The sequence below is a fragment of the Pipra filicauda genome, unplaced genomic scaffold, assembly GCF_003945595.2.
Source record: "Pipra filicauda isolate LSUMZ 115617 unplaced genomic scaffold, ASM394559v2 scaffold185_size1782982_pilon, whole genome shotgun sequence".
NCBI lineage: Eukaryota > Metazoa > Chordata > Aves > Passeriformes > Pipridae > Pipra > Pipra filicauda.
Window position 1 is genome coordinate 86,300 of NW_024104293.1, and position 26,851 is coordinate 113,150.

Genomic DNA, 26,851 nt, shown 5'->3' on the forward strand with positions numbered 1-26,851 from the left:
ATCCCTTGGAAGCCTACGCTGTGCTGGAGAGATCTCCTGCTGAACCTGTGCCTGTCTGAGTGCTGCTGCAGAACAGCATCTCTCCACCTTGTGTTTGGAAACAGAACTGGCAGAAATGCTCTTTTTACATCAGGGAAACAACTCCACCCTGGCACACCTGAGAGTATCCCTTCCTTCCAGGGGGAGACTTTCCTTCCTTCTGCAAGCCAGCTCTGTAGGTTTAACAATTCCTGAAGAGAGTCTTCGGGATAACACAAATCCAACCTGAAAGCTGGCTGGAGGCAAAGGAAACCAGCATTGCCATGAATTTTTATTTCTATTTAATTCTTCCATATCAGTTCATTATGAAAATATCTCACTTGCAAATGAGACACCCACAGAAATTTATAAAACCAAGGGAAAGGCAGGTTGCAAACTTTACTGAGCACCTGCATCATTTCCCGTGATTCAGAAGTGCACTGGCAGAGTCAGTGACACTGGATCATTTCCAACACCAGATCCTTTTGTCAGATTTTAATCTCTACGATGTATTTCCATTCACCTAAACCCGCTGAAACAGGCATAACACATCATTCTTCCCTAACCCTGCTGTTTAAATATCTGCTTAGTTAGGCTCAGTTAGCAAAACAGTTAAGTTAAAGGTAAGCTGAGACCAGGAGATATTCAGGAAGCACCATTGTACAGAGATCCTGCAGTAATACAGGGAAAGAGAATGGAATTTGGATTCCCTGAACTGTAACTCCAAACACTGATGTGCACTTTGACCACAGTGCTTGTGTTTGAGAGGCTGCAGGGACACCTGCAGCTAAAAATAAGGGTCAAGGAAATGATGTTCTGCCTGTGGCAGAGATGTCTCAAAAACGTTCCTTTTCAGATCCTCAAACTGCCTTTCTGCATTCAAAAATTCATTTTCACTTTGAGATACAGAGGGTTTATTATCCACTTCAAGTCTATTTGTTTTAGCAAGGAAGAGACACCCTGAGTGGCTGAAAAGCAGTGCTTGGAAATGGCCGATTACCTTCAGTACTTGCAGCTGATGTCTCGCAGCTCCTCTAGACACGGGAGCTTCCTCTCACATACAGATAAGGGCTGCAGCACAGACACACACTGGGAAGGAACTCTGCCAGCCAGCACACGCTCTGCATTTCAACAGCTCTGGTCAACAGCAGCACTGTGCTGAAGGGTACCACCATCAGAAACATTCTGGGTGGAAAATATCTGTGTGCAGGTCATTTTTGTTATGCAACATAACTTAATGCCTGAACAATGAGATCTCTGCTACCAAAGACTGTCTAGGCTAAATGAAACCACCTGTATATCCCCCCAGCCACAATGAGGATCAGATAAATGGGGCAGTGACACTGCCCAGCCAGCTGGGACAAGGCCCTGCTCTGGGTAACACAGTTCCTGTGGGCAGCAGCGTTTTTTCCAGCACAGAATTTATTCAGTGGTTTGTTCCTCACAACATAACAGCTCCAAGAGGTTCTGTGTGTCTCACATATACACATTCTGACACACAGCATTTGGTGCTGAAGGTTTTCTATGTCTCCTTGGTGACTATGCAAAATTCAAGGTGCACATCATTCACTCTGATTTCGATCTAACCCATACCCACAACAATTTCAGAGCTTGGCTTGCATTCCTCAGCACGTCACAGCAAGAGAAGAGAAGGGTGAGCAGGAAGACAAGCACAGCCTTCACCACCATCCCCGTGACAACAGGATCAGACGTTCAGGATAAATTCCCCAGGGATTTTCTTGCATCACTTAGCAGAGAAACAGCCTCTCCCAGCTACACAGTGTTAGGGTTTGCTTCCAGTCTTGGTTACGCTGGAACTACCGCAGACCTGTCTCACAATTGCCAACACAAGGCCAGCAACTGATTGGTAACCAGGTTCAAATTATTGGTTTACCAGGGCTGTAAAACCTGTCACATTCAACATTTTTAGTCCACAGCTTTTAGCTAATAAACCCCTGGCTCAATATGTCATCCAAACCCGCCACAAGGCTGGTGAAACCAGCTGTCTGCCAGACTAGATTCCAGCTCTTCTGAGTAATCAAGCCATGTCTCATCCCTGTCACACTGTGCCCAGCATGAAAAATCATCTCCTTCCTGAGATGGAGGATGGGGGCTAGATCACAACTCTGAACCATATGCCAGGTAAGCAAAGAACCTCACATTCTTTCAGCCCATGTCCTATGTGTTCATATTGTTTTAGATTAACTCTGTGCCACAGTATCAGTAAAACTGTAATGTTGTCAGACTTCACATCGCATCTTTAAAATCAGCGCTGGGTTTTTCTCTGATGTGTAGGGAGGTCCCTGATGCTCAAACACCTTTCATTACTTTTATCAGTATTTCAAACCTACATTGTATTAAGAGCAATTACTTTTTAGTGCATTACTCCACTAGCAGAAAATAGATAGCTTTTCTATATTAAAGCTGATCCATTATGGACCTGTTGGAGCAGGTCCAGAGGAGGCCACGAAATTGCTCTGAGGACTGGAGCTGCTCTGCCATGGAGACAGGCTGGGAGAGCTGGGATTGTTCAGCCTGGAGAAGAGAAGACTCCAGGGAGAACTTAGAGCCCTTTCCAGTGCCTAAAGGGGCTGCAAGAGAGCTCAAGAGGGACTGGAAAGGAATAGGACAAAGGGGAATAGCTTGCCATGGACAGAGGGCAGGGTTAGAATGGGATGGACTTTGCGGTCACTGAAACCCAAACCATTCTGTCATTCTGTGATTCTATACTGACACTGAGGGCTCCACGGTCCCTTCTGTATAGTTTTATCTATACTTTTGTCTGCATTTCAGCAACTAACACAATTTTTACCACATCCTCTCAAAAGCCTTGGCTTTTTTTGCTTGCCCAGCTCTATCAACAAAACTGCTAAAACCCTAAAAAAAACACGTTCTTTCAAGCTGCACATTAAATAATAAGCATTTTGAAAATACCAGTGGGACAGTGCCCAACTCCAAGGTACCAGAAAGGCTCACTGAAGCATGGCACAGTGTTTTAGTGCAACAACTAATCCATGCTCTGCTCTGTTATCTCTCTAATCCTTCATCTGCTGAGCCAGTTCCCTCCACGCCTTGAACGAATCCAGGTTCGGCCTTATTTGCACTGTTCATCCATTTGAGTGTTGCCTCTGGAAGTTCAGCCTGAGTGTGGACAATCTGTGTGCTTATTCTTGCCTACACACTTGGCTTCTGGGGTCTCCAAGGTAATGGACAAATAAATATGGCATCTTACTTGTACCCTGATATTGGAACTCAGGGTTACTTTGGCAACTCTACCTTGGAGCAAAAGCACAACACCCTGAGCGTTGTCTTGGCACAGCTTAACACTCTGCTCCAAACCAAACCACCTGGATTGTTCTGCTTTACAAGACCAGCATCACCAGCATTCCAGTCAACAGAGGAGGCTGTTGGTGAGCTCATGTTGACATAGGTAGAAGGAAGCAACAAAGAAAAAAAATGTGTGTATTAAACAGTGCCTGAAAGCACAAGCTCAACAAGGTAAAACCACTGAAATACATTTTCCAACTTCAGCACACAAATTCTTCTGAGAATTGGGTTCAAAAAGAATGAAAACAGTTGTAGACAATGAAGACAGAATGTCTGTAACTAAGACATTCACCTGCATCTTCTAGGAATCAAGAAACTGGACTTCTATAAAGACAAACTGCCTTTTCATTTAGTTTCAGTACTCCTTTCAAAGTCCATGACTGTACTGACCATATATGATCAATAATGTCTAAAAACTTATTTCAAGTTTCTTCTCCCAAATGGGCTTGTAATGGTGACAGAAACAGAAGCTGAGTTTCTCAAGTGCCCAGAAAAACTCGATTTTCCTGAAATTCTTTTTAAGAAGAAATTGAGGAAGCTGCAAAATATCCTTCTTTTGAATGTTTCAATATTCTGTTCTTATTTAAAAATGTCTATTTGAGACATTGATTTAATAATTCTTTCATGATACAATGACAATAAAGAGGTGGCAAGAAGAAATGCTTTCAGACATGAATAAAAAAATAAAATCATCAGGAAATAATATAGGGTATTAATTAGGAACAAATAAAGCAGTAATTAAAACCAAATGCAGAAGGAAAAAAAAAGTTCGAATTCTTTCTTGAGTTCCATTAGGCTGGATGAGATTATAAGCATATGGAAAAGAAGAAGATCCCTAAGTGTTGCTCCTATGTATTAATAATTAGAGCTCAAAAGTAGTTATGAGTCATTATTGTCCAGAGAACAGCTCAGCTCTGTCGGAAATCAGGCTGCAAGTTTTTATGCAGAGCACAAGCACGGACAGAAATAGCAGACAAGATCTCTGGGCCACTCATGTTTGTTTTTAGTAAATCCTTAAAACAGCAGAGACTCCCTCAGAGCAGAACACCCTGCACTGCCAACATTTAGGCTCCACCAATCAACCCATCTGGTTGATTTGGTTGGTGAGCTGAGACCAGGAACCCACACAAATGCTCTGCAGAGCTGATAAGGATCCAGCTGATAAACTGGTTCCACACCAGCATCATTTTATAACCTGTAGGTCCCATTTTATTCCTTATCTATAGGTCTGCTTAATAAAAGTAGCTTTACAGTTATAAGAGTCTTCTCTAGCACTGCTTTCACTGCCATATGAGAGATTTATTTTCTTAAAACCCAACCCCCCCACCTGAGGAGTATCTGACAGCCACAAACATGAATTAAAAAGCTCAGGAAATGGGTCAAAAAGCTATTGACAAAAGGAATCATTATTCAATGACAGATTTCATTTCTGGTTAATGACATTCTGGGTGTTTTCTGGGAATCATCAAAGATGCAGCTCTATCAAACACTACATCAGAGGCCTGGAAGTGAAAGATACAGTCCTGCTAATGGGATTTGGGGATGACACACGGATAGAAAGAGCAGTGAAGAACAAGAAGAACCAGAAACTGCACACATATATATTTGGATTCCTGGAAACAGCTTCCTCAACTGAAACACACCACTGTGCCAACTCCAGAACAAATGCCCACAGGACTTAACTACAGCATGGAGCAGTAGTTCTCCAGCTGGGGTGGAATCCCATGAAGAGATGGGATCAGTCCCAGGGATTTGGGACTTCTCCAAAAAGTTTGGAAACTTCTGTGCTCTCTGGGAAGCACAGGGGATGGGAGGCACATGCTGGGAAAGCAGCCTGCCCTCAGCTGGGCAAGGCCTAGCTCTTCCTCTACAGCCCTCTCCCTCTTGCCTCACTGCTTGATGGCAAGCTGACCAAAATAATCCTGCAGAAATATGTTCATTTCGTTGTTTTTAAAAATGGTAATTGTATCAGCACTGCCCCACAAGCAGCGGCATCAGCACCGCTCAGGAGGCCACACAGAGCAGTGTGGGACTGGGAATAAACACTGGCACAGGGAGAATGGCAGGGAATAACACACCACCTTTGCAGTGCCAAAAATGTGACTCCGCTGTCAGAGCCAGGCTGCAGCAGAACAGCTTGTGGGAACCCTGGGATGCATAAGGATAGGGGGAAAAGGAAGGTGACTAGGGAAGGTTAACGCTGGATCATCACCAAGATCAATACTGGAATACTGCATCTAGACCTGGGAGATGCAGTTGGGAAAAAAAAAACGAAGAGGATGTGGAGCAGAGCCCCTGAACTGTTTTGGGCAGGGTGTAAATGCCTTGCAGCAGGAGGTTTAAGATCCTCAGTTTGCACAAGGGAGCTGCTCCAAAGGCAAGGATCTGGCAGCTCCTGCCCCACAGAGAAGGGAGGGACAGAGATGAGACAGCTCCTTGAGACAGCCTGAGAGCAGGATCCCTCCTTCTCTTGGGCAGGGAAGGCTCAGACAAGGATTATATCTGCTGGAAAGAGCCAAGTCTCCTAACAGTGACCACCCAAACTCCCTTCTCCCTCCTCTGGCAGCAGCACCAGCAGAAATGCCACCCAGGGAAAAATGGGCTCCAAAAGATTAAGTGCTGCCAACTCCTCCACACAGGCAGAATTAGAGACTCAAGGAAAAACTGAGATTGGAAGGGCCCTCCAGCAGGCACACAAGACCAACCTCCAGCTCAGGCAGGGACAGCTTCATAGTCAGAGCGTGCTCCTCCTGAGGGCCTCCAAGGATGGAGATGCCAAGGTCTCCCTGGGCAGAACTGCTTTCCCTTGTGCTGAGCCAGAACTGGCGTTGCTGCAAATCATGAGCGTTCCTTGTGTTGTCACTGCGTGACTCTGAAAGTTTGGCTCCCTCCTCTCTAGGACCTTCCTTTAGGTGGCAGACCACAGTTAGCCTGAAAAAGAGAAAGCTCAGGAGGGATATAAGCTGCCCCGACCCCCCCATCCTTCCTTGCTGTGGTCAGTGCCCTGCCTTCCCAGCAGTCCTCTGCTGTACCCACCTGAGGCTGTGACTATCCCTGTTCTCCAGGGGGCTCAGAACTGCATGCAGGAGGTGAGGTGCAGCCACACAGCTGCTGGGTGGAAGAGGACGACCATCCCACTTGGCACCTGCCTGTGCACAGCCAGCCTTGGGCACTGCAGGCACACTGCTCACTGCTCTGGTCATCCACACCACTCCCAGCCTGCACTGATCCTGTCCAGACATTTGGTCCCCAGCCTGCATAGATGATGGAGCTTTTCCTTCCCAAGGTTTTGCATTTGCCTTGCTGGACCTCAGGCAAGTTCCTCTCAGCCCACCACTTACCTTCCAGCTTCTGCCACCCAAAAATCAGTGTGTCTATGCCTGAAGATGCTGAACACTCTCAGCTCTGCTATCAACCCCTAGAAATGTTCAGCTGCTGCTGGGTAGACTTCAACCCATGGACCACTATACCCTGTGCTCTTCCAAGGCCACCTGAGTTTTTCACTGGCTTTGCAGTTCATCACCTGCTCTGAATCTCCTCAGTTTGGCTTCAATGGGAAGCTGAGAGCCTAAAAATCCTTGTGGCAGAGTCTCCTGCATGTAACCACCAATTATTTCTGTGGAATGGCCGATAACTTCCCCGAACAGAGAGCTAAACACAGTAAGGCAGGCAGGCAAATGGAAATACAGTGAAGCTTTCCAGAAAAACGTCCTTCAGCTCTGGATTAAGAGGATTATACCACTTAGAATAGCATCTTTATAACCCCTTGAGTCCAAGTTTTCTGTAGATAAGCTGAGAATTGAAATTCCCCAGAGTAAAGCTGCTCAATTCTTGCACAAGCTGCGCAGCAGTCCATTCTATGTGCTGCTTTGCATATCTGTGCAAGGTAGTTTCAGAACAACTTGAAGTTTTGAAAGCAAGACCACACAGCAAAACAACTGTGTGTCATGGTCACACTGCAACATGACTAATTTTATTAAAATATGTATTGGGGGATTGCTGTCACACAGTGTTGCTTTGGAGCAGATTTAACAAAACCTTATCTCAGCTCATCCACGTTTTGTTTAATTGTTTACAAACACCAAAGCAATGCTACAAAAACACTGCTATGCTTTCCAGTGAAAAATCCACGTTTTCCATTGAAAAATACAGCTGGAAGTGATAGGACCTGGCCAACAGCAGGTAATTCTGATTGTGCCCAAGGAGTTCATACTCGTGTGGCACTGGATGTGTCAGAAGGTCACGCAGGGCTGGCCTAAAGCACAAGGAACTCACGTAGCTGTCACCTGGCCTGGCTTGGCTTTGGAGTAAAGCCTTTATCACCTCATGTGGCGACACGTGGCTCTCTGAGCAAGAGGGACTCTTGTGCACCCTGGCCCACTGCACAACCCACAAGAACTACAAGGGTCACCAGCAGTGCCAGAAATCTTGCCCCAAGACCATCCTGGCATACAAACCGCAGAACAGGATGAAAGCCTTTGCAGAAGTATTTTTTTAAACTATTCTCTGCAACCTGAGCAGCATGTTAGAAACGCCTTTAAAAATAAACAAAACTAGATTTTGCAAACCAAGACATGAACCCCAGATTGTAAAATACCTGTGCTATTAATATGAACTCTATTAATACCTGTGCTATTAATATAAACAAACCCTCCACAAATCCTTCCTGCAGAACGTCCCTTTACATACAGTACATACCTTAGTGCAAACTGGTGAAATGACCACGACAGAGTCAACAAGGTTTGCCCCAACTTATCCCAACTGTCAGTTTGTCCCATGATTAAACACAGCAGCAGAGAACTGAGAGAAACTGAGTCATCAAGTCCTGTCCCTTTGCAGGACAGACTCCCACACATTGTCTAATCCTATCATAATCCTGATGAGCTTCATCTTAAACCTCCTCAGGTTGTTTGCACCATTATTTGCTTACTTAATATCCTTCAAAACCAGTTAAAAGAGCAGTTAAGTATTTCCTGTGTAAACCCACCAAAAAACATATTTCTTAATTTATTTACTAGTACATAATGCACTGAGACAGAATCCCAGAATGGTTTGGGGTTGGAAGGGATCTTAAAGACCATCTAATTCCAACCCCATGCTGTGGGCATGGACACCTTCCGCTAGACCAGGTTACTCAAAGCCCAGTGTTAACACCCAAACATGTTCATGCTCTTTGATTCAGGAAAAAAAAGCAGTTGATCAGAAGACACCCTTACACTAAAGTCTGTTATTCAGATCTTCTAAATAATAGTAATAACAATACTGTTCCTCCCACAGTTGTTCTCTGTTTACAAGGAGAGAAGTAATTTTTAAAAAGATGTTAGTTCATTCTATTTTCAGAGTGGCAAAACTCAGCTGGAGCTGTAACGTGGTGCTTCCAACACCAGTTCCTCTCTCCCCTGGTCACTCGCAGCTGATCCAGCAGAATCCAGAGATCCACAACGCGATTCCTGTTACTAGTGCTCTGCAGAGCCCATCGCTGAGCCCACCACAGCAGCATTTCCCAAAGGTATGAACTGCAGGGTAAACCACCCATGAGATGTTTTCTTACCACAGGGATTTTAATTTAACAACTGCAAGTGCTGGCTCTAGAACACATCAGCAGTTCAGGGCAGGAGGCTCCCAGGAAACCCCACTGTCGTCATCGCTTGCTCCGAGAGACTCATCCCAAGAGCCTCTCCCAGAACCGACGGTGCCTGGCTCCAGTTAATCCTATTGCAACACCAGGACCTGTCTGCGGGGAAGGCACTGCTCTGGCCTTCCAGGCAAAGCAGTACCTGCTGCCACAGCAACCAGCTAAGGCAGAACGAGTGGAAAGGATGGGGAATGGTGGCTGGATGGTGAATTACGGGATAATTAAACATATCCAGCATGGGAAAAGCATGTGACTCCTGATATGCTGGTTAATCAAAGCCTGCTTGGAGCCCAGCCTCCAACCAGGTCATATTAAAGCTCACAGTTCTGTCTATGCTGAATTTCCATATTTATTGCCTAACTGCTGTAATGGACCTTGGAAATTCTGGCCTAGAGGAGGCCAGAGACAGGAAAAAAGCACCATAATAGAACACCTCCCTTTGTCCCAGCTGAGGAACCACCTGGATACAAACACACACACAGCCTCAAATCTGCACAAACACGTGCTTCACTGGGCTGCTAAATAATAGACTGATTTGTATTTAGCCTGAAATATCTGCTTGTACATTAAGCTGAATGCATGCATCTTTATTTCCAAACACTTCCTCTGACCGCTTCTAGGCAGCCTGGCTCCCACATGGTCTCAGCTGGAGAATCTGAAACCAAAGCTGAACTTCGGCACCAAATTTCAGAGCCTGCAGCTCCCTCCAAGCACTCCCTCCAGGAGGGAGGAGGATGACCACACTCTACATGGCGTTTACATAAAGAGATATGCTGCTTATGAAGTGGTTGTTCAGCTACAAGGTTTTCACAGGTATTTATGCTGGTTGCAGAACACAGAAGGGGAACATCACCATTCCCAGGGAAGTGATAGACTCTCTTAGATTTAGTAACCTGCACCCCCAGAACCAGCATCTACCCTGACCCTTTAACTGACATTCTAAGACACAGAAAGTGTTTGCACCACTTAGCGCCTACAGCTGGAGAAGTTCAGTCATTTGCTGGCTTAATTATTTCAATTATTTAAAAAATACTATTTTAACTATGATCCTGCTGAGCAAACCACTTTCTTGTAAACTTAGCAGCCCAGGAAGATATTTTAAATAATTTCATCTCTTCTGAAACGTTTTTATTTTGTTGATGCATGACAGCAATTTTCTGGAAAAGGCATGAAAAGAGAAACTAAGGAATGAATAGTTTTCAGCAGAAGGACCTAACTCCAGGACAGAGTATAACCTTAAGCATTACTGGCAAGGAGCAAGAGCAGCACCTACCCCAGTTTTGGGCTTGCTGACTGCCACCAGGTTGGCCAGGAAGTCCTCCTCGCAGAGCTGGCTGAACACATGGGCATCGTAGGCCACCACGATGGACACCTCTTCCATCATGGTGCCGCAGCCGCCGTTAGCGGCCCGGGCAGGTTGACAATCCCAGGCTGAGCCCTGGCTCAGTTCCGTGGCTGTTGTCCACACCCACCTGGAGACGCTACTGGGGAAGGAGTGTCCCGAGAGACAACATGACCCAGCAAATCGGCTCCCGCAGGGGGTTGTCCTGCCCGGGGTGCCTCTGGGATCATGGGAAGCACACCTGCTCACAGTGCCAACACCCGGCTCGCAAAGGGATCGGCTGCAGCCTGGGGAAGCCAGGGAACCTGTGCTGATTCCAGGATTAGGCTGAGCATGAGAAAGCAGGAGGCAAACCAGGTGAGTGTTAAGCAAGAAAAGATCCGTCAGCGCTCGACAGAAGGACTGGAATCACTGCTGTTCTTCTCCAACTTGGTAGCAATCGTTCATTCTTTATATCCAGCTTTCTCCCATGAAAGCTGATATTCTTACGAGCAGAGGCTCTCCTTCCAGTGAAGTGCTGCTTCTGTCTTATTTGTAAGTTCACAGAGATCAGTGTAATGCTGATTTCTCTAAGGCATTTCTTGAAATTTTCCAAAAGTTTCTAAATCTCTCCCTTAAAAGTCTTTAAAAACACTCACTTTTGTTTTTCCACAAATCTGAACTGCATTTTGTGCCCTGTAGACATTTGGATTTTAGCAGAAGATCATGGTATCAAGTCACAACCCTCCAAAAAGAGTCCTTCAGTTTCCACACATAACAGAGGGTAAAACAGCCCTGAAAAAATGGAGTGAGGCTGTAAAGCTCTTCTGTGAATAAACTTGTACCTCCACAATAAAAATAAAAACAATTTATGCAATTAAAACTCCCCACAGTCAAAGGTTTTTAACCTGAATCTGGTGCTGCTCTTCTTTTAATCAAGAAGTGATGCAGAAAACAGTAAATTATTTGAAGAAATAAACAAAATATCCCAAAAGCAACTCCTTTCAGGACACTCAGGCATGGCACTTTGCTTAGACACATCCACTACATTTTTATCTTCTCTGGAAGCCTTTTCTTCCTGGTGAAAAATCATACCTGCTCAAGAAACAGAAAGCACTCCAGCCATTCGTCTCCAAAAAGAGTCTGTGCTGGAAGCAGCAGATCTGGTTGAAGTTTCCAGTTCAGCTTGGTGGTGGCATATGGTTACACTCTTGCTTTCCAGAACAAACAGGGTCAGACACACCTTGCTTTGCTTCTTTCTCTGCTCCCTGAGTATCTTTATCAAAGACTGCAGTTATCTAAATAGCTCCAGGTGCTATTTGCATTTGAATAGGGAACTTGAGCAACAGCTGTAGCAGGCAGGATTAAAACCCCAACATCTCCTCCACTTAAACAGGGGGAGAAATTACATGTTATTGCTAGGAAACAGAGAGAGTTCTAATAGGCTTATGGCAAACAAAAAATGCGGCACTTGAGGTTAAACCCTTGAGACTGAAGCAGTTTCTGATCGTGCTTAACCCTTGCAGGAGGAAGAAAGGTACCTTTGCAATGCACCTACAGTGCATTTTTTTTCCTTGTTTTTCTTCAAAGACTTGCAAATGTTTTCCAATTAATTCCCACAGTAGAAAGACTTCCAATCCAGCTCACGGGACGGCTCTGTGTCACCTGCACTAAACTCCTACCTGCTCTGCCAAACCCCACTCAGACTTTCCAAAGCCTTCAAACACCGCTTCCTCCTCGGCTCCATTGCCTTGGGGGTCTGGTTTCTTCTCGGGGACCCGGTTCCTTCCTTCAAGGGCTGGTTTCCTCTAGCAGTGAAAGTTCCAAGCACAGCACTGGGAGGAGCCCCTCCCCGCCTCCTCCCAGGAGTGCTGACAAAGGCACCTGCTGCCACAGGTACAGTCCCTTCCCAAATCCCTCCCACCCTGCTGGCACCTGCTCCAGGGGCTCCCGATGGGGACTGGCATTACCTTGGAACAGGCAGGTAGGCATAAGGGAGGGAGCAGGCAGTGCAACAACAAACAGTCCCATGTTAATGAGAGACCATTTTAATTCTGCAATAAGGGCAGGAGGTGGAGAAGGCAAATTATCAGACACAGCTGCAGCTACTTAAACCCTTCCCCACATTTAGCCGACAGGCATTTCTATTTATAAGGAATTATGGACCAGAACCTATATTACCTTTTGCTTTTCCTCTCAAACAGAAAGGTTATGATGATTTAACAGCACTAAATCTCCATGTTATTGGCTGAGTAATTCTTCTTGTATCTATTCATAACAGAGAGCTTATAATTTTGGCATGTTCTAACCGGCAATTGCAAGAACTAACGACTAGTGTGACGTTGGATGATGCATCTCTTTAAATAGGACGTTTTTCAGTTGTTTTTTCAAGCTAATGGAGCTGAGCTGCCCGCAAATCCCTCCAAACCTGCATTTTACATCCCTGTAAACAGCCTGTGCTATCCCTGAATCGGCGCACAAAATTGTAACTACCAAGCCAGTTAAATATTTTGAATTAAAGTGACTGACTCAACATGTCCGCCCAGACACAGAGGCAGCATGCTCATGCCAGAGGAACTGGAAGGGAAAGGGCAAGCAGAGATGCCCTTCACCACCTCCTCAGGCCGCACCACACACTCCTCCCAGCGCTTTCACGCAGAGCCTTCCCCTGTGCCAGGATTTTTGGGTGCTGAAGTGATGAATAATCTAACAAAAGGCAATAAAAACCACACAGCAGCTTCATATTTCCTTAAAGCAAAGAGCCCTTCTCTGTGTAACACCACAACTACCTTGCAGCAGCCTTCCTCAAGGACCAGGAATGCAGCCCCCTCCACGACACAGCTGGGAAAGCATACGTCCAAAGCAGGAATTTTTGGAGAAGCGGAGCAACCAAGCAGTCAGGAGACAGAGGAGAGGCAGCAGAAGGACAGGTGGGCTGTAGAAAGCTGTGCACTGATTAAGGTAAGTAGCCCTAATTGCAGTTGTTGGGATTTATATGCCGGTGGATAATAGAGGTGAATGGAAAATTCCTGAATTGAGCAAACCAGCTCGCTTAGCAAAGCAAAATCCTGCTCCCTCCCAAGCTAAATTCATTCTCACTCCACCCCCAGGAATGTCTTGCTGCTATCTGACGGAGATAGGATCTTCTGACAGACGGGGAAGGGAGGTATGTGCAGCTCCTTGCTAAGCCTCCCTTCCTGCCACCAGCTCCAGGAGCACAAAGGCCTTTTCTGCAATTTGCCTTTCATGTATTAATGAATCCGGGAAGATCACAGCCATCTTCAGAGAAGGAAACGTAAAACTCCTTTCAGAGCACTTGGAATGGCATTTGGCAGTCTTCAGGATAAGTTTACGGGTCTTTTTCCCCCAGAGGGAATAAATAACAGTAATAACAGCTCTTCCTTTAATTCCTGTCCCCACTAATGACCCGGGAGGGCTTTATCAGGCACAACCAGCAAGTGGAAGCCACCTGGTTACAAGTCCAATGCTGTGAGTCCCAGATACAGCTCTGCTCTCTCCTCACCCACACAGGGTTTGTCGACCATGAGAGAGCAGCAGGAACTGGAATGTGTTCCAGTTTTAGGCATCAGAAGGTAAATACCTTGAGATGCGTTCCAGGATTCCACATGAGACCCGAACACGAAGCCGCTGCTCCCAGGAGTGCCCCACACCATTCCAGATTCCAGAAACACGGTTGCCATTGCTCCTCCAAGATTTATTTTTATTATTTAACATGTCAAATTAGCATGGCCTAATTTCCCCCTCCCCCGAAGTGGGTGGATGCACCTGTGTTTCTCCTAAAATAATCCTCCAAATGTGGGGGGAAATCTGGGCTTGATGTGCTTTAGCATATGTACTTAGAGGGGTAAATCCTCCCAATTTGCTTGCTCCTGGTTTGCAAGCAGGCATGATTGTAAACTCATTTACATGGATTAAAGCCAGCAAGGCCATCCTGATGGAGAGAGGAAATGTGCTCTCCCAGCAGTGCCAGAGGTCAGCGTGGCTGGAATTGCTGAGGCTGAGGAATTCCTGACAAACCAGTGATGCTGGCATGGGCCCCCCCTCCGTGGAACTGTGCAGCCCACCTAGGGAAGAGCTGAGGGCTTCTGAGTCTTCATTTTATGGTGCCCAATACCCAAACGCCCCTCTCCCAGCCTCCCCAAACCAGCAGCATAGCTGGGACACCAGCCTACAGGTATATGCTCATTGTTCAGCTCAGTCCATTCAAGGTTATTTTGAAGCCTTTTAAATGAACTCATGAGCCCTTTTTGATTTTTTAAGTAATTAAATTCACATTTTTACTTTGTATTTTCATATGTCTTTCCCAGCCTGCCACTGTCACTTTCTAGGGGTGTTCCATCTAAGTTTCCTTCAGAAGTCACCTGCCTGCCAGGAATATTTTGCTTCACAAACTTCCCTCTTGTCTGCTGAGGATCTGGGTTAGAGCTGGGATGACCTTTTGCTTGTTCATGTTTTCCAATGGTGGAGAAAGCACAGGGCTCCAACCAGCCCAAACTACCAGTGCAGTTTATTGCTTGGCCTCACAAAGAGCTGTGGTGTGATGGGTGATGGAGGAACAAGGAAAGGGCCAGACGCCCCTGAGGCAGCATTGCTACCAAGGTAAAGGAATATTGAATCTCAGTGTGAGGTTTTGAAAATCCCAACCTTTAGCTGTTGAAAGCCATATTTTACAGGATATTTGAAGCATACATTGTATATGCCCAATATAACCAGTTGAGCTGAGCATATTTCCTCCTTCCCCATCCTTTTAAATTGGAAAAATAGTGGATTTCTTTTCCTGTGTGGAAAAGCAAGGAGTGGTACCAGTGAGCTCCTCAAAAGACAAACATTCCCCCAGTCTAATGCCCTCTGACTGGGCCAGGCTAATCTGGACCAGAGAGAACCCCACAGAAACCATGCAGAAGGAACAGCCAGAAATTCCTAATAATGCCTTAGAGCATAATTTCCTGGAAAACAGCAGGATTCTGCTACCTGTCTCCTGTGTCACTCCTCTTTAAGGACCCCTTTTTTATCTCCTCCCAGTTCCAAGACAGCAGACACCCATAAACAACTCAACTCCACAGCTGAGGGCTGTGGTGGCAGCTCTGAAGCAGGGCCAGGTCCCAGAGCTCTTCCCACACCTGCTCCAAGGCCACGGCAAGTGGCTCCTGAACCTGTGCCCTCCGAGCCAAATCACTACCAACAGGTCTCTCCAGCTGCTGAAGGGACAGACTTTAACAACCCATTTGAAATTGTAAATGTCTCTGATGTGTATTCCCTGGGGCTTCTAATCCAGCAGCTGGATAATGCTTGAGTGGCATTTAGACCATGCAAATGCCATTGAGAGCTGTTCCATAATAAACCCAGCACTACCTGTGAGATGTATTTTAAACCTGTTGCATTTATCACTTCAATTGGTACTCAAAGGAAGAAAAATGGGTCAAGCATATTATCCAAGAAAATTAGCACAGCGGTTGCATAGGAATGCTTTGCACTTCCAATGATTTATACGGATTTCTGGCCTGGGTTTAGTACAGCCTGACTGAGGGATTTCACCCAAACAGCCCCATGTCTTTTCACTTACAGCAGAAGATCAGCAAACAAAAGATACTAGTTAACATCAAGTAGCACATTAAATAGTGATATCTGTCACACGAAGAGACTCACACAGGGCCCAGGATTCTGGCCTCTTCACTCTAAACCCACACCTGATTTTCTTTCTCAAGGTAGATACATCTCTCCATATTCTTCATTCCCTCCCCAAAGAGGGGTTAACAGTCCTTATCTAACCGCCACAGAAAGATTAATAAAGGTAAAATTAATGGAAAATGCAAAACTGTAAGGGGTACTATTATTGTTATTACTATGATGTTGCCTGTCAAGTTTCCCCCAGAATGCTGAGCCAGCCACGCTGCACAGGGAGAGCTCAGTGACACATTTACCTGGGTGACCTGAAGTGCCCTGTATTGTGTCAGATTTTAGTATTTGTACTGACAATCACTTTGCACCTGACCTTTAGCCTAGGACAAGGAAAAAAGGAGAAAGAAGGAAAGGCTGGAGAGCCAGGCACTGTGAGGAATTCTTGTAGTTAAATAACAGAAGGAAGAAGGCAGGACCACGGCACATCCTCTGCCCACCAAACCCACCGCAATACCCTCGGCTGTGCTGGTACGCCTGGAACCACGTCTTCCACATGGGACACCCTGGCAGGAGCCTCATGGAAAAGGTGAGACATTTCTATGTGTTTAACTGCACTACAGGAATGGCATATTCCCCAAACAAAAAATAAATCTGCAGTATGATTGCTTGGAAGATGAGATAAAGAGCAATTAAGAGTGAACTGATGTGGGTGAGCAGAAAATGGCACCGGTGTCAGCCAAACCAGACAGACCAGTCCGAGCACCTTCCCTGAGTTTTAGGAGTCAGTTTGACTGAGACACAGTCTAGACTGAGGCATGGCCAGCGACTCTGAAACGAGATTATTTCATGCATTATACATTAAAGTAGAAACTACTAATACTTTCCAGGAGAGCAGCGTGTTCCACAGTGCCGGAATTGAAAATGGAAGTGTTAACTTGCAGCTCACAGCCAAAAAACCCCAGCAAACAGCACTGGCTGGTAGATACTGATACCAAAGGGGGTGAACAGCCAGCTGATACAGACAGCATTTGACCCGAGACCCATTTGCTGGAGAAGACAGAAGGCAGCTAAGTCTCAGTACTCCCCTGGACAAATTGCCCTGGAATTTGCACAGGTCAGCTCCAGAGGAGGAAAGCAGCTCAGGACTGTGCCAGCTGATCAGCTGTATAAGACTGCCAGCAGCATCCACTAATCTAAGCTCCACATAATCCTCTGCCGCTAAATCCCTATTCACCATCATCCAGTGAAAGGGAAATGCTGTTCTCAGAAAATGATTTGGGAGACAAACCACTCCAGTGCTTAACTGTGCTGATCTAGTCTCCCACTGGGAAAATCTGCATCTCTGTTTAATGTTCCAATATACCACAATGAGAAAAGCTTCGGTATTTACATATGATTTAAAGATTACCCTGTCTTCATTTGACTGTTAATAAGCTTATTTTAAGAGCTCAAATGCTACGGAGGGGCAGAGAAGGCAGGTGCTGCCACCAGTTATCAAGGAGCTCTCTATGTGATAGTCAGGTACTTCTTCAGAGATATTTCCATAAACTCTTCTATAACCCTTCCCATTTGTCTTATTCCAAGCTTGTCTCTTATTTAAAATCTAAACTAGAGGTCTTGTATTACTACTACTATGATACCTGTGCAATGAAAAGAAATGAGACACTCCCTAAAAAAAATAATAAATCAGGAATTGGAATCATCTCATCTTCCAATAATTTCCACAGGGCATGGGAACATTGTCTCCTCATATCCGCCTGCTCAGGCTGGGTACACTGTGCTGCTCAAGCTGAGTGCAAGGGCTGAGCTCCCTTGGAAGCTCCCTCATTCCCAGTGCTCCTTTGACTCCTCTCCACATCCAACTAAAGGGCTATATATTTAGAGAGAAAATTGAGCTGTAACTTCTAATCCATTCTTCATTTTTTAACATGTCTTTCATGCAGGGGAAGTGTTTACACAAAATTCCTTCTGCAAGGAATGCAAGGGAAGTGCCTGGAATGAATGAGAGGTAACTTTTGCTTGATTTGAAGGAAGAAAACCCCACAACAGCAAACAGAGGATAAAATTTAGGATGATTTAAAAAAAAAAAAATAAAAATTTAAAAAGAGGTTTCTACCACCGCAAAATTCCTCGATGTATTTCCAAATCACCATTGTTATTTTGACTGTTTGGAAAGTAGATTATCAAGCAAAAAAGGAGAGAACTGCTAAAAAATGGGAAAGTTTGTAACCATAAAAAAGTAGGGGATACCACTTTCCCTCCTCTCAGTTTTGCTGCCGGGTATGAATGAGAAGGCAGCAGTTCAGCCCACCATCGATCAAATTCCACCCTGTGTTTACAGTTCATATTAATAGGGGGGAAATCAGTGCCTGCATTTGTTCACTCATCTGGGGACTGCCAGAATAACCTCTAAGGGTTCATTCTTTTGCCTACAGCCATTTGCACTGCCCCATTTAATATGTGTAAATGGGATGCTGATCTGAAAGTGAAGAAAAATAAACCAATTCAAAATGATGTAGTAACAAACAAGAAAAAAAAAAACTATGTTGCTGTCTCCAGTGAGTATTATTTGTAATGAAAGTCCAGATACCTACATAATGGTTTGAAAGGTTAGAGATGTCCTTCTCGGCTGCATTTGTGACAGAATAACTCAGTTTCCAATTACTCTTTATCGTGGAATCACAGAATGGTTTGGGTTGGAAGGGACCTTTAAAGGTCATCTTGTCCAACCCTGCTGCAATGAGCAGGGACATCTTCTTTAAAACTAATTAATCTTTAAAAGTGGTAAAGGATTTGATCACCTTTCTCAGCCACAGAACCCTAGATATATAATGGAAAAGGTACGGTGGGTGTTCCTGGAATGCCACACAATATTTTTCCTCTATACACACGTCTCACTGCAGAACTTCAACCGGACAACCACACGTGGGCTCAGCAACACTCCTGGCACTGGAAGAACTGCCTGGGGACTGGCAACTGCTTTATCAGGACATTAACTGGACACCCCCAGTTTTAGGGAGAGTGAAATGAATGAGTCACACTGCTGACACTTGTGACACAGCCTGTCCCTGACACTGCACGGTATCGACATGACTGCAAAGGCATCTCTGTGGAACTGTCCTGGGGAACAAAATCCAACCAAAAGGATGGTTTCCTTGACAATGGTTAGAACTGTGAAATTGAGAAAGACCAGAAACAGGTCTGAGTCAGGTTTTTATCATCTCTCCTAATGAAGTATAACAGCAGCAAGAGCAAAGGCTCACTGGAGCTGGAGCACCCTAACTCACTGTCTGGGTGCCTTTGGCCATCCCTTATCAGCAGTACACTGCCAAGCATTCGGGGTATTTTGTTGGGTAATACTATATTTTTGTGCTTTTGGCATATAGTGCTTTTGGAAAACTCCACAAAAGAGTATGGCGTAATAAACACTTGAAGAAAAGCACCAAGATCAGTGTTTACAGAGCCATAGTGCTGTCTACTCTCTTGTATGGTTCCGAATCACGGGTCATCCACCGCCACCACCTGCGTCTCCCAGAACGCTTCCATCAACGCTGCCTCCGCACAATCCTAAACATCCACTGGTCAGATGATGTGACCAACACATCTGTTCTAGAGCAAACAGCTATCACAAGTATTGAGGCCATGTTGCTGAGAACACAGCTGTGCTGGGCAGGGCACGTCTCCAGGATGAAGGACCAACCACCGCCTCCCTAAGATCCTGCTCTATGGTGAACTTGTCACTGGCTGCCGCATGAGAGGAGCCCCAAAGAAAAGATACAAGGACTCCCTGAAACAACATCTCAGCCTTGGCCATATTGATCATCATAACTGGTCTACTCTGGCCTCCAATCGGGAGGCCTGGAGACACACCATCTATAACGCTGCTGCTTCCTTTGAGAACACACGCAGGATCACCCTCGAGGAGAAAAGGCAACGCAGAAAGAACCGTATATTGCAGAAGATACCATCTAAGGAGTCTTTCTGCTGTGCCTTTTGCAATCGGATTTGTCTGTCACGTATTGGCCTCATAAGCCACCAGCGTGCCTGTAACAAATGTGGTTAGAGCCTTCCCAAATCTTCGTTCGCGAAGCTCAGCCATGATGACTATATTTTTGTCCTCCCTTTTTTTTTTTTTAATTATTATTCCCTTAGGAATGTACGACCTGTGCTCCCTTCATCAGTATTGTTTGCATTCTTGGATCTTCCAGAGTTACAGGATTTTGGGGTACAGAGCTGGCTGGGCCCAACACCACCAAAGAGAGAAGAAGAGCTGGTAGCACAGAGCAGTGATCCACACAACCACGAGTCAGCTTCAATGTCTGTGCCAGCTCTGGGGTACTTCACACCTTCTCAGCACTGCAGAACACCCACATTTTCTCTGAAAGTTTGAGACTGACAGCTAGACTTACCAGGAGGGAAGACTCAGAACCAGAAACACAGAGATTCCTGCTCACCCCAGCACCCACCTGCTCTGGGTGTAATTCAAGGTTTTACTCATCGTCTTCAGTCCCTAAACACCTGAATCTCCCCACAGGGAAGATCCTTTTCTTCCTATCTTCAGTGAATGAAGATCTGTTGACTCATCTTTTTAAATGTACCCGAAACAACTTCTCAGGGCAACAGAATCATAGAATCAGCTGGGTTGGAAGGGACCTCTGAGATCATCAAGTCCAACCCTTGATCCAACACCGTTGCAGTTGCCAGACCATGGCACTGATGCCACATCCAGTCTTATCTTAAAAACCTCCAAGGATGGAGAATCCACCACTTCCCTGGGCAGCCCATTCCAATGTCTGATTACTCTCTCTGTAAAGAAATTCTTTCTAATATCTAACTTAAACCTCCCCTGGCACAGCTTAAGACCATAATTCCTGGGCATTTGAGCTGGTTCCAAGTCTCCTGTGTTTTGTTCACAAACACGATACCTGAGATAACTTCCACATCTGCCTGAGCACCAGGAAAACAACAGCACCAAAATGTACACCTAACACAGCACAGCCTGGCTTGTGAAATCTCAGTCATATTGAAAAAATACAGGGAGCTGCAGGGCAGCAAAGGTTTTACAATCAGCACCTCTCTGGGTGTACACAAGAACTGGACACCGCAGTGACAGACATGTGTCATAAATGACAAAAGGGCAGGGTCCATTTTTCAAAAAAAAGAATACAGAATGAGCATGCCAAGCCACTCTCAGATATATTTTAGTTTTCTAAATGTGTAATTGAATGCTTAAGTAAATAAGGGGAAAATTCAATCTGCACTTAAAACACATCTTCCTCATCTCACTGTGATGTAAAAAATTACATATGGCCTTGTGCACAACCCTTGTTCTGCAGGACTGCTTGTACAAAACCAAGGGTTCATGTCCTTCTCTCTGTTCTTCTCCAGAGAGGGTCAGGTAATGGCTGGATCATCAAAGCAGAAAAATGATTTTTTTTAGCAAAAGACTTCCACAGCGAAAGGTACAGCAGGTAACAAAGCAGCTGCCAGTTAGTGCAGCCAAAGGCTGTAAGGAGAGGCCCAAAAGGCAACAGCTGTGCAAGAAGTACAGTCCGGAGATTCGGCTCCAGGCTGTTGGCTCTGCTTGCTGAAACAAAAAGGAGAAACATATAACAGGAGAAAGGGGGAAAATCAGTTGGTACTTGTTTGTTCCAAATAAATCTCTACAGGATTCACTCCTGTAGAAATTTCTCTAGGTGGAGTAAAGGTTCAAAATACTGGGCCTTTGACAGGCTCGGAGCTGTCCCTGAAGCCTTTACTGAAGAGTGTGGCAGTTCCTTCATCAAGGAAAGACAAACACAGCAAACACAGCCAGGCTCTGGGACAGCATCTCCACTTAAAGCTTTCCTGGTTGTGAGAAGTGATTCCAATCAGTGCTCCTGATTTTTTGCCTGGCAGGGAGGTTCTCTGGGTGACACAGGATGTACCAGAGCACACCAACCACTTCCACCTTCCCTGGTTTTGGGAGCACGTCTGGAACAAACGGCACAGTAACAGCTCCATTACAGCTCTGCTGTCCTCCTCTACCCACGTGCAGCCACTACAAACACTTTGCCAGTTTATCCGAACACCAAACACTCCACCAGCACCCTGCTCCTGTCCTGGATACAATTTCAGGCAGAGCTGTGCCCTGGCTGGGATCCCAACCCCACCCTACAAAAATGCAGCTGGTCCTGCAGAACTGCCTCCACAGCCGGGCTCTCCCCAGCACTGCTGGGCAAGGAAGGATAACCATCCTCTCACTCTGCAGATCTGGTTAGGCTACAAGAAGCCTGGAATGCGGACACAGCTGAAATTAAAGCCACCAGAAATAAAGTAAGCAGAGAAATGGCTTAGAGCCATCTTTGTTCCAACCCCTTTTTTCTTCCATCAAGGACTACTGGATCCAAACATCGGGTACAGCAGTCCATGGCCAGCTACGCCTTTAAAACACACTTCTTGCACGCTCCTGGATGCCACTCCAGCTCGACAAATATCCCGAGGAGTTTTCTCAGCTGACGAACAGGAACACCAGTGAAAACAGGGCAGAGGATGGTGCTGGAGGGAAGACAGGCAGCTCTGCAAGTCAAGGCACTCTGCTGCAACCTGGAGGCTTGTGGCTCTGCCTCCCTGGTATGGCAGAACCTGTTGAGCTATGTAAATAAGATGCATAAATAAATAAGTAAGAATAGGGGTGGGCTGAGGAAAAGCAGCCAGACCGTGGCCCCATTGGTATTGCTGAGGTCGCTTAGCAACAGGCTTGGCTGCTGCAGGGTAAGGGCTCATGAAATCAGCAGCTTTTCAGCACAAGACAAATTGAATGGAAATGTGGGGAGGTGGTCTTTGCCTGGTAGCAGGGATGAAAGCAGGAACTGGTGAATCCGATCCTGTGGGCATCCTTTTGGAGCAGTTCCTGAGTGCAGGGATTGTTAATTAATGTGGCCAAAGGACTTAGTCCTGCCTGCAAACTGATAAATTCCAAAGCGTACCTGGGAAACCAGTAACTCAATTTTGATTAAAATGATGTCTGCTACAGTCACCTCATGGGTTAATTACTTATTAACGATCCTAAAAAGCTCAAACACAATCCTATTGGACTCTCCTAGCTGTTTTAGTGCCAGCTGACCACAGGGCATATTTTCAGTGGCAGTTATCTAATACATTTCCCTATCACTGCAGGTCCAGGTTATCTCCATGCCATCTCTGCATTCATTAAAGGAATTTGGACCCTGTGAATCTTTAAGTAACTGAACCTCAACAGCACAGATCCACTTGTTCTGGCCAGGTAATTCCTCTGAATCCTATTGCTTCTCCAGCCTTCTGGAACAACTCTGGGCAGACATGAAGGATTGTTATATAGAAAAGCAGTTATTAGCAAGAACTGAGCTATGAGACCAGCAAGAACAACATGAGAACATGTTTCATGGAGGACTTAAACGAGAATTCTGAATGAAAGGTTTTTCTGGGTCACTTAACCTGGGGGCTGGATTGTACCACTTAATTGTTTTCCACTGCTAAATGCAGCTGGTGCCTGGCAGCGAGGCACAACCAGGGACCCGTGTGGAACATGATCCGTGGAAAGGTGGTGTGGGATGGTGGTGGGGTCAGCAGAGATGCTAAGTGGCTTGTCCAGGCATCCAGCTGGAGGAGGAAAACACAGTGTGCCTGTCCCCTGTTTTATACACAAACAAAGCAATGATAACTCATTTTACTCCTTATTTACAGATGGCTTGTATTTGTGTGGCACTTCAGCAACAGAGCGAGATCCAACTGGGAACCAAATCTGCTTGGAGCAAGGAAACTTCCCACCTCCATTTCATCCTCCTTTGTGCTCCATCAAAGACCCTAATCCTTCCTGTGACCGGGGTGGAGCGTGCAGAAGCCTTCCCCAGTTCCATAGGCAGGAAATCACACAGTATAGAGCAAGATGGCTGTTTTTCAGTCCTCATAGCTGTAAAAATGATTTCTGGGTCCTTGGGAACTGCACAGAGATGCCTTTGGCAATGTCCAGGGTTGAAAGGAAGGCACCTGAGGCTCACTGAGTGGGGAACACTCAGATGAAATGCCCTCCATTTCCTTTATGAGGATTTAATTAAGTGACTCTATTAATGCTGTAAGGACCAGTCTCAGAGGAAAGACACATAGGGAGATGACTGTCCTGAGACATTCCTAGTGCACAAGAGAACAACGCACAGGCTACAAGAGTCAATGTGGAACAGTGTGATTCCAGTGCTGGAAAAGTACATATATGGAGAATACCCTGACACTTCTCCTTTTCGCAGGCTGCAGTTGTCTGTGCCTGAGCTCACAGCTCCAGCCTCTCCTCCTGCCAACGGGGGATGATAAAATCCTGCTGTGCCACGTTGGTGTCTGGGGTATTTGCAGAGTCAAGAGTCCGGTGGAACTGTTGGTGCTCCCTGAACTGGAGCAAAATGAGTGACTTGAAGGAGGAGAGTCTTGAATTAGGTCATGAGAACCAAAGATCGTATCAAAACCCAAACAGAATTTTAATCTCTGCTTTCCTAAATGAGTCCTTGCAGGTGTGCATTCCAGGATTTAATCTCTTCATACAACCATACCAGGCACACAGCAACCGGCTCACACCACTCTCCACCACACCGGGTTTGATTTACAAGGTTAACTTCAACCCAGTGCTGCCCATTTCCCAGAATCTTGTGTTCTGATCGTGTATTAAGAGTGGAAAAAGGGAAGCAGGAAGAGCAAATAGCATCAGCAGTGCTTAGAAGTCTGAAAGACAAGATGTACTGAAACATAGGCCGATTTCTCTTAAAATGCCAGTCTCTGTCAAATGCCCTGTTTTCCAGACTTTCAGAACTGAATTATGTTGTAATTATGTCTTATTTGGACAAGGTCACAAAAAGAAAAGCTCAGTACTTTCCTCCATTACAGCTACTGTATGTTCTTACACTCCTGGAGCAGCAAAGCCTCCCTTTCTGATTGCAACAAACTTGTCTTCAGAATAAAATGCTGGTTTAGGTCCATTAGTGCAGTGTAAGGCACATTAAAAAGTTAAGAGGCATCATTACTGATCTTTCTGAGAAGCTTCCCAGAGCACAGATGTCTTTATCCTCTTGTAATCCTTACAATTCACATTATATCATAAAAGCAACAAAAAAGGAAACAAATATAAACCCCAGCCCCATATAACCTTACGACAGGTGTTTGTTCTACTCAAGCCCTCATCAGTGAGTATGAACGTGAAATCTCTCAGTCAGGGCCTTGAACATTTCTCAGTTTTGTCCACCTTCCCACCAGTTCTTCCCCAAATTCCTGTGGCAGTATATAATCTTGTATAACATTCCTGCCTGATGGATCAAAGATTGAAAATCCCCAAGTTGTATGGGTAAATTGTTCCCTTGTTTAAACAGGCAGCCTGCAAACACTGAGTGTGGCAAAGTCCTCCTGCCAGGCAGGATCATTACTGACACTGTGGATGTCCCAGTAAAGATGGAAGGAAGATAGAGAGGGACTCTTAGCTCTTCCCAGGGGAGCCAGGGATCCCATCAAGCCCCTGTGTGAGCTCCCAGCCCAGTGCTGTATCTATAAATGTGCTGCTCCTTTCCATCAGAGCCGCTTCCAGAGGAGACGCTGCCTGATGGAGAGAGATGGATGAGGGCAGCAGAGGTGGACTCTGGCACAGCCACAACCAGCTGTGCTCCCAATTCCCCCCAGCAACTAGTGCTGTGCCTGGGAGGAGCCCTTTCACTTCAGGCTTGGAGTTCCTCTGCTGTTGGAGAGCAGGATGGTGACTTTTCCCAGAGTCCAGGCAGTGCCTCCTTCCCCTTCACACCCCCTGGCCCTGACCAGAAGCGTTTCTATCAAGTCTTGAAGTGCTTGGGTTTGTCATATCATCTGGTGAAGTGGCTCTGGTGCATCTCAGGGCAAAACAAAAAAACCACATGGCTAAAACAGAGCCCCCTGGGCTGGAGAGTCATTGCCTTTGTAGAACCCCTCATCAGAATCCTGGGAAACACAAACTGTCCCAGGCAAGGTGCTGCTTTCCTACCGCATGTCCTTCCTCCTCCAAAAGGAACAGGCCCCGCTTCACGTTGTGCTTAGGAAAAAGGAAAAACAAGGCAAGTCCTCTTGGAGAACATTCATTACAACACAACCCTACTTTTCACTCTACGTTACAAGAAAAACAAGGGCCAAATTTGCCTCTGAGCTTCCTGCTGCTACTAAAAGCAACAGGATTTGTGTCCATGTGATGCCAGCGTGAGTAAGACAGTCTGGATGAGTGGCTGGAATAAAGAAAACTGTGCTGGGATCTATATTTTGCAGACACCAAAATACAGCTCCTTCCAGCGAGAGAACCCCCTTCCTCTCTACTGCAGGAGGAGAGACATCACACCGACTGTTTTCAGGACCGTCTAACATTTGAAAGCAGTGCAGTGGTGACAAGGTGATGGAATTTTTCTCCTCGTTCCTGACAGGGCTGGAAGATCACAAAGTCATCAAGAGGAGCCACATGACCATAAATTTTGTGTGTGTCACTGATGGTGGGAAAGGAGCCCAAGGTGGGGAAAGCAGTTTCCCAGATGGAGAGGGCATTCCTGAATCCAGCAACAGGCGCCTCGGGGAGTGCAGGAGCCAGCGGAGCACGGCACCCTCGTTAGGCAATGAGGGACCAAAGCCCTGACCCCTTTCCCATTCTATCCACTGCTCCTGACTCACTGAAACAGAATCAACATTCCCTGCTGTGTGAAGAGGGAGTGTCCTGGGTGGCACAAGCAGGTGCTTACTCCGACTGCCATGGAATTGTTCCTTGCCAGGATGCACGATAAGGTCACTGATCCTGTGCTCTGAGCTATGGGTTAACTAAAGGATTCTGGGATTAAAAAGGAGCTGCTCAGACAATCAGTTGACTCTGCAAAGAATTTCAGCTATAGTTTTATTTTTTTTTCCAGAAG

General features: G+C 45.8%; 1 protein-coding gene across 10 annotated transcripts in view; it reads right to left on the reverse strand.

The window, feature by feature from the left end:
• The window catches only part of RABGAP1L (RAB GTPase activating protein 1 like), a 245,133-nt gene that overhangs the window by 23,652 nt on the left and 194,630 nt on the right, over nucleotides 1–26,851 (reverse strand). Inside the window, exon 1 of one of the 10 annotated variants that reach the window (XM_027741728.2) lies at nucleotides 13,091–13,305. The exons of 8 other annotated variants lie outside the window; for them this stretch is intronic. Coding sequence is in view for 1 of the 2 variants with exons in the window: in XM_027741727.2 (XP_027597528.1) it covers nucleotides 10,254–10,364 (111 nt within the window). In the remaining variant the exon portion in view is untranslated. Of the gene's footprint in view, nucleotides 1–10,253; nucleotides 11,839–13,090; nucleotides 13,306–26,851 lie in introns of those variants that run through there. One more of the 10 variants, XM_027741727.2, reaches the window with a different exon arrangement.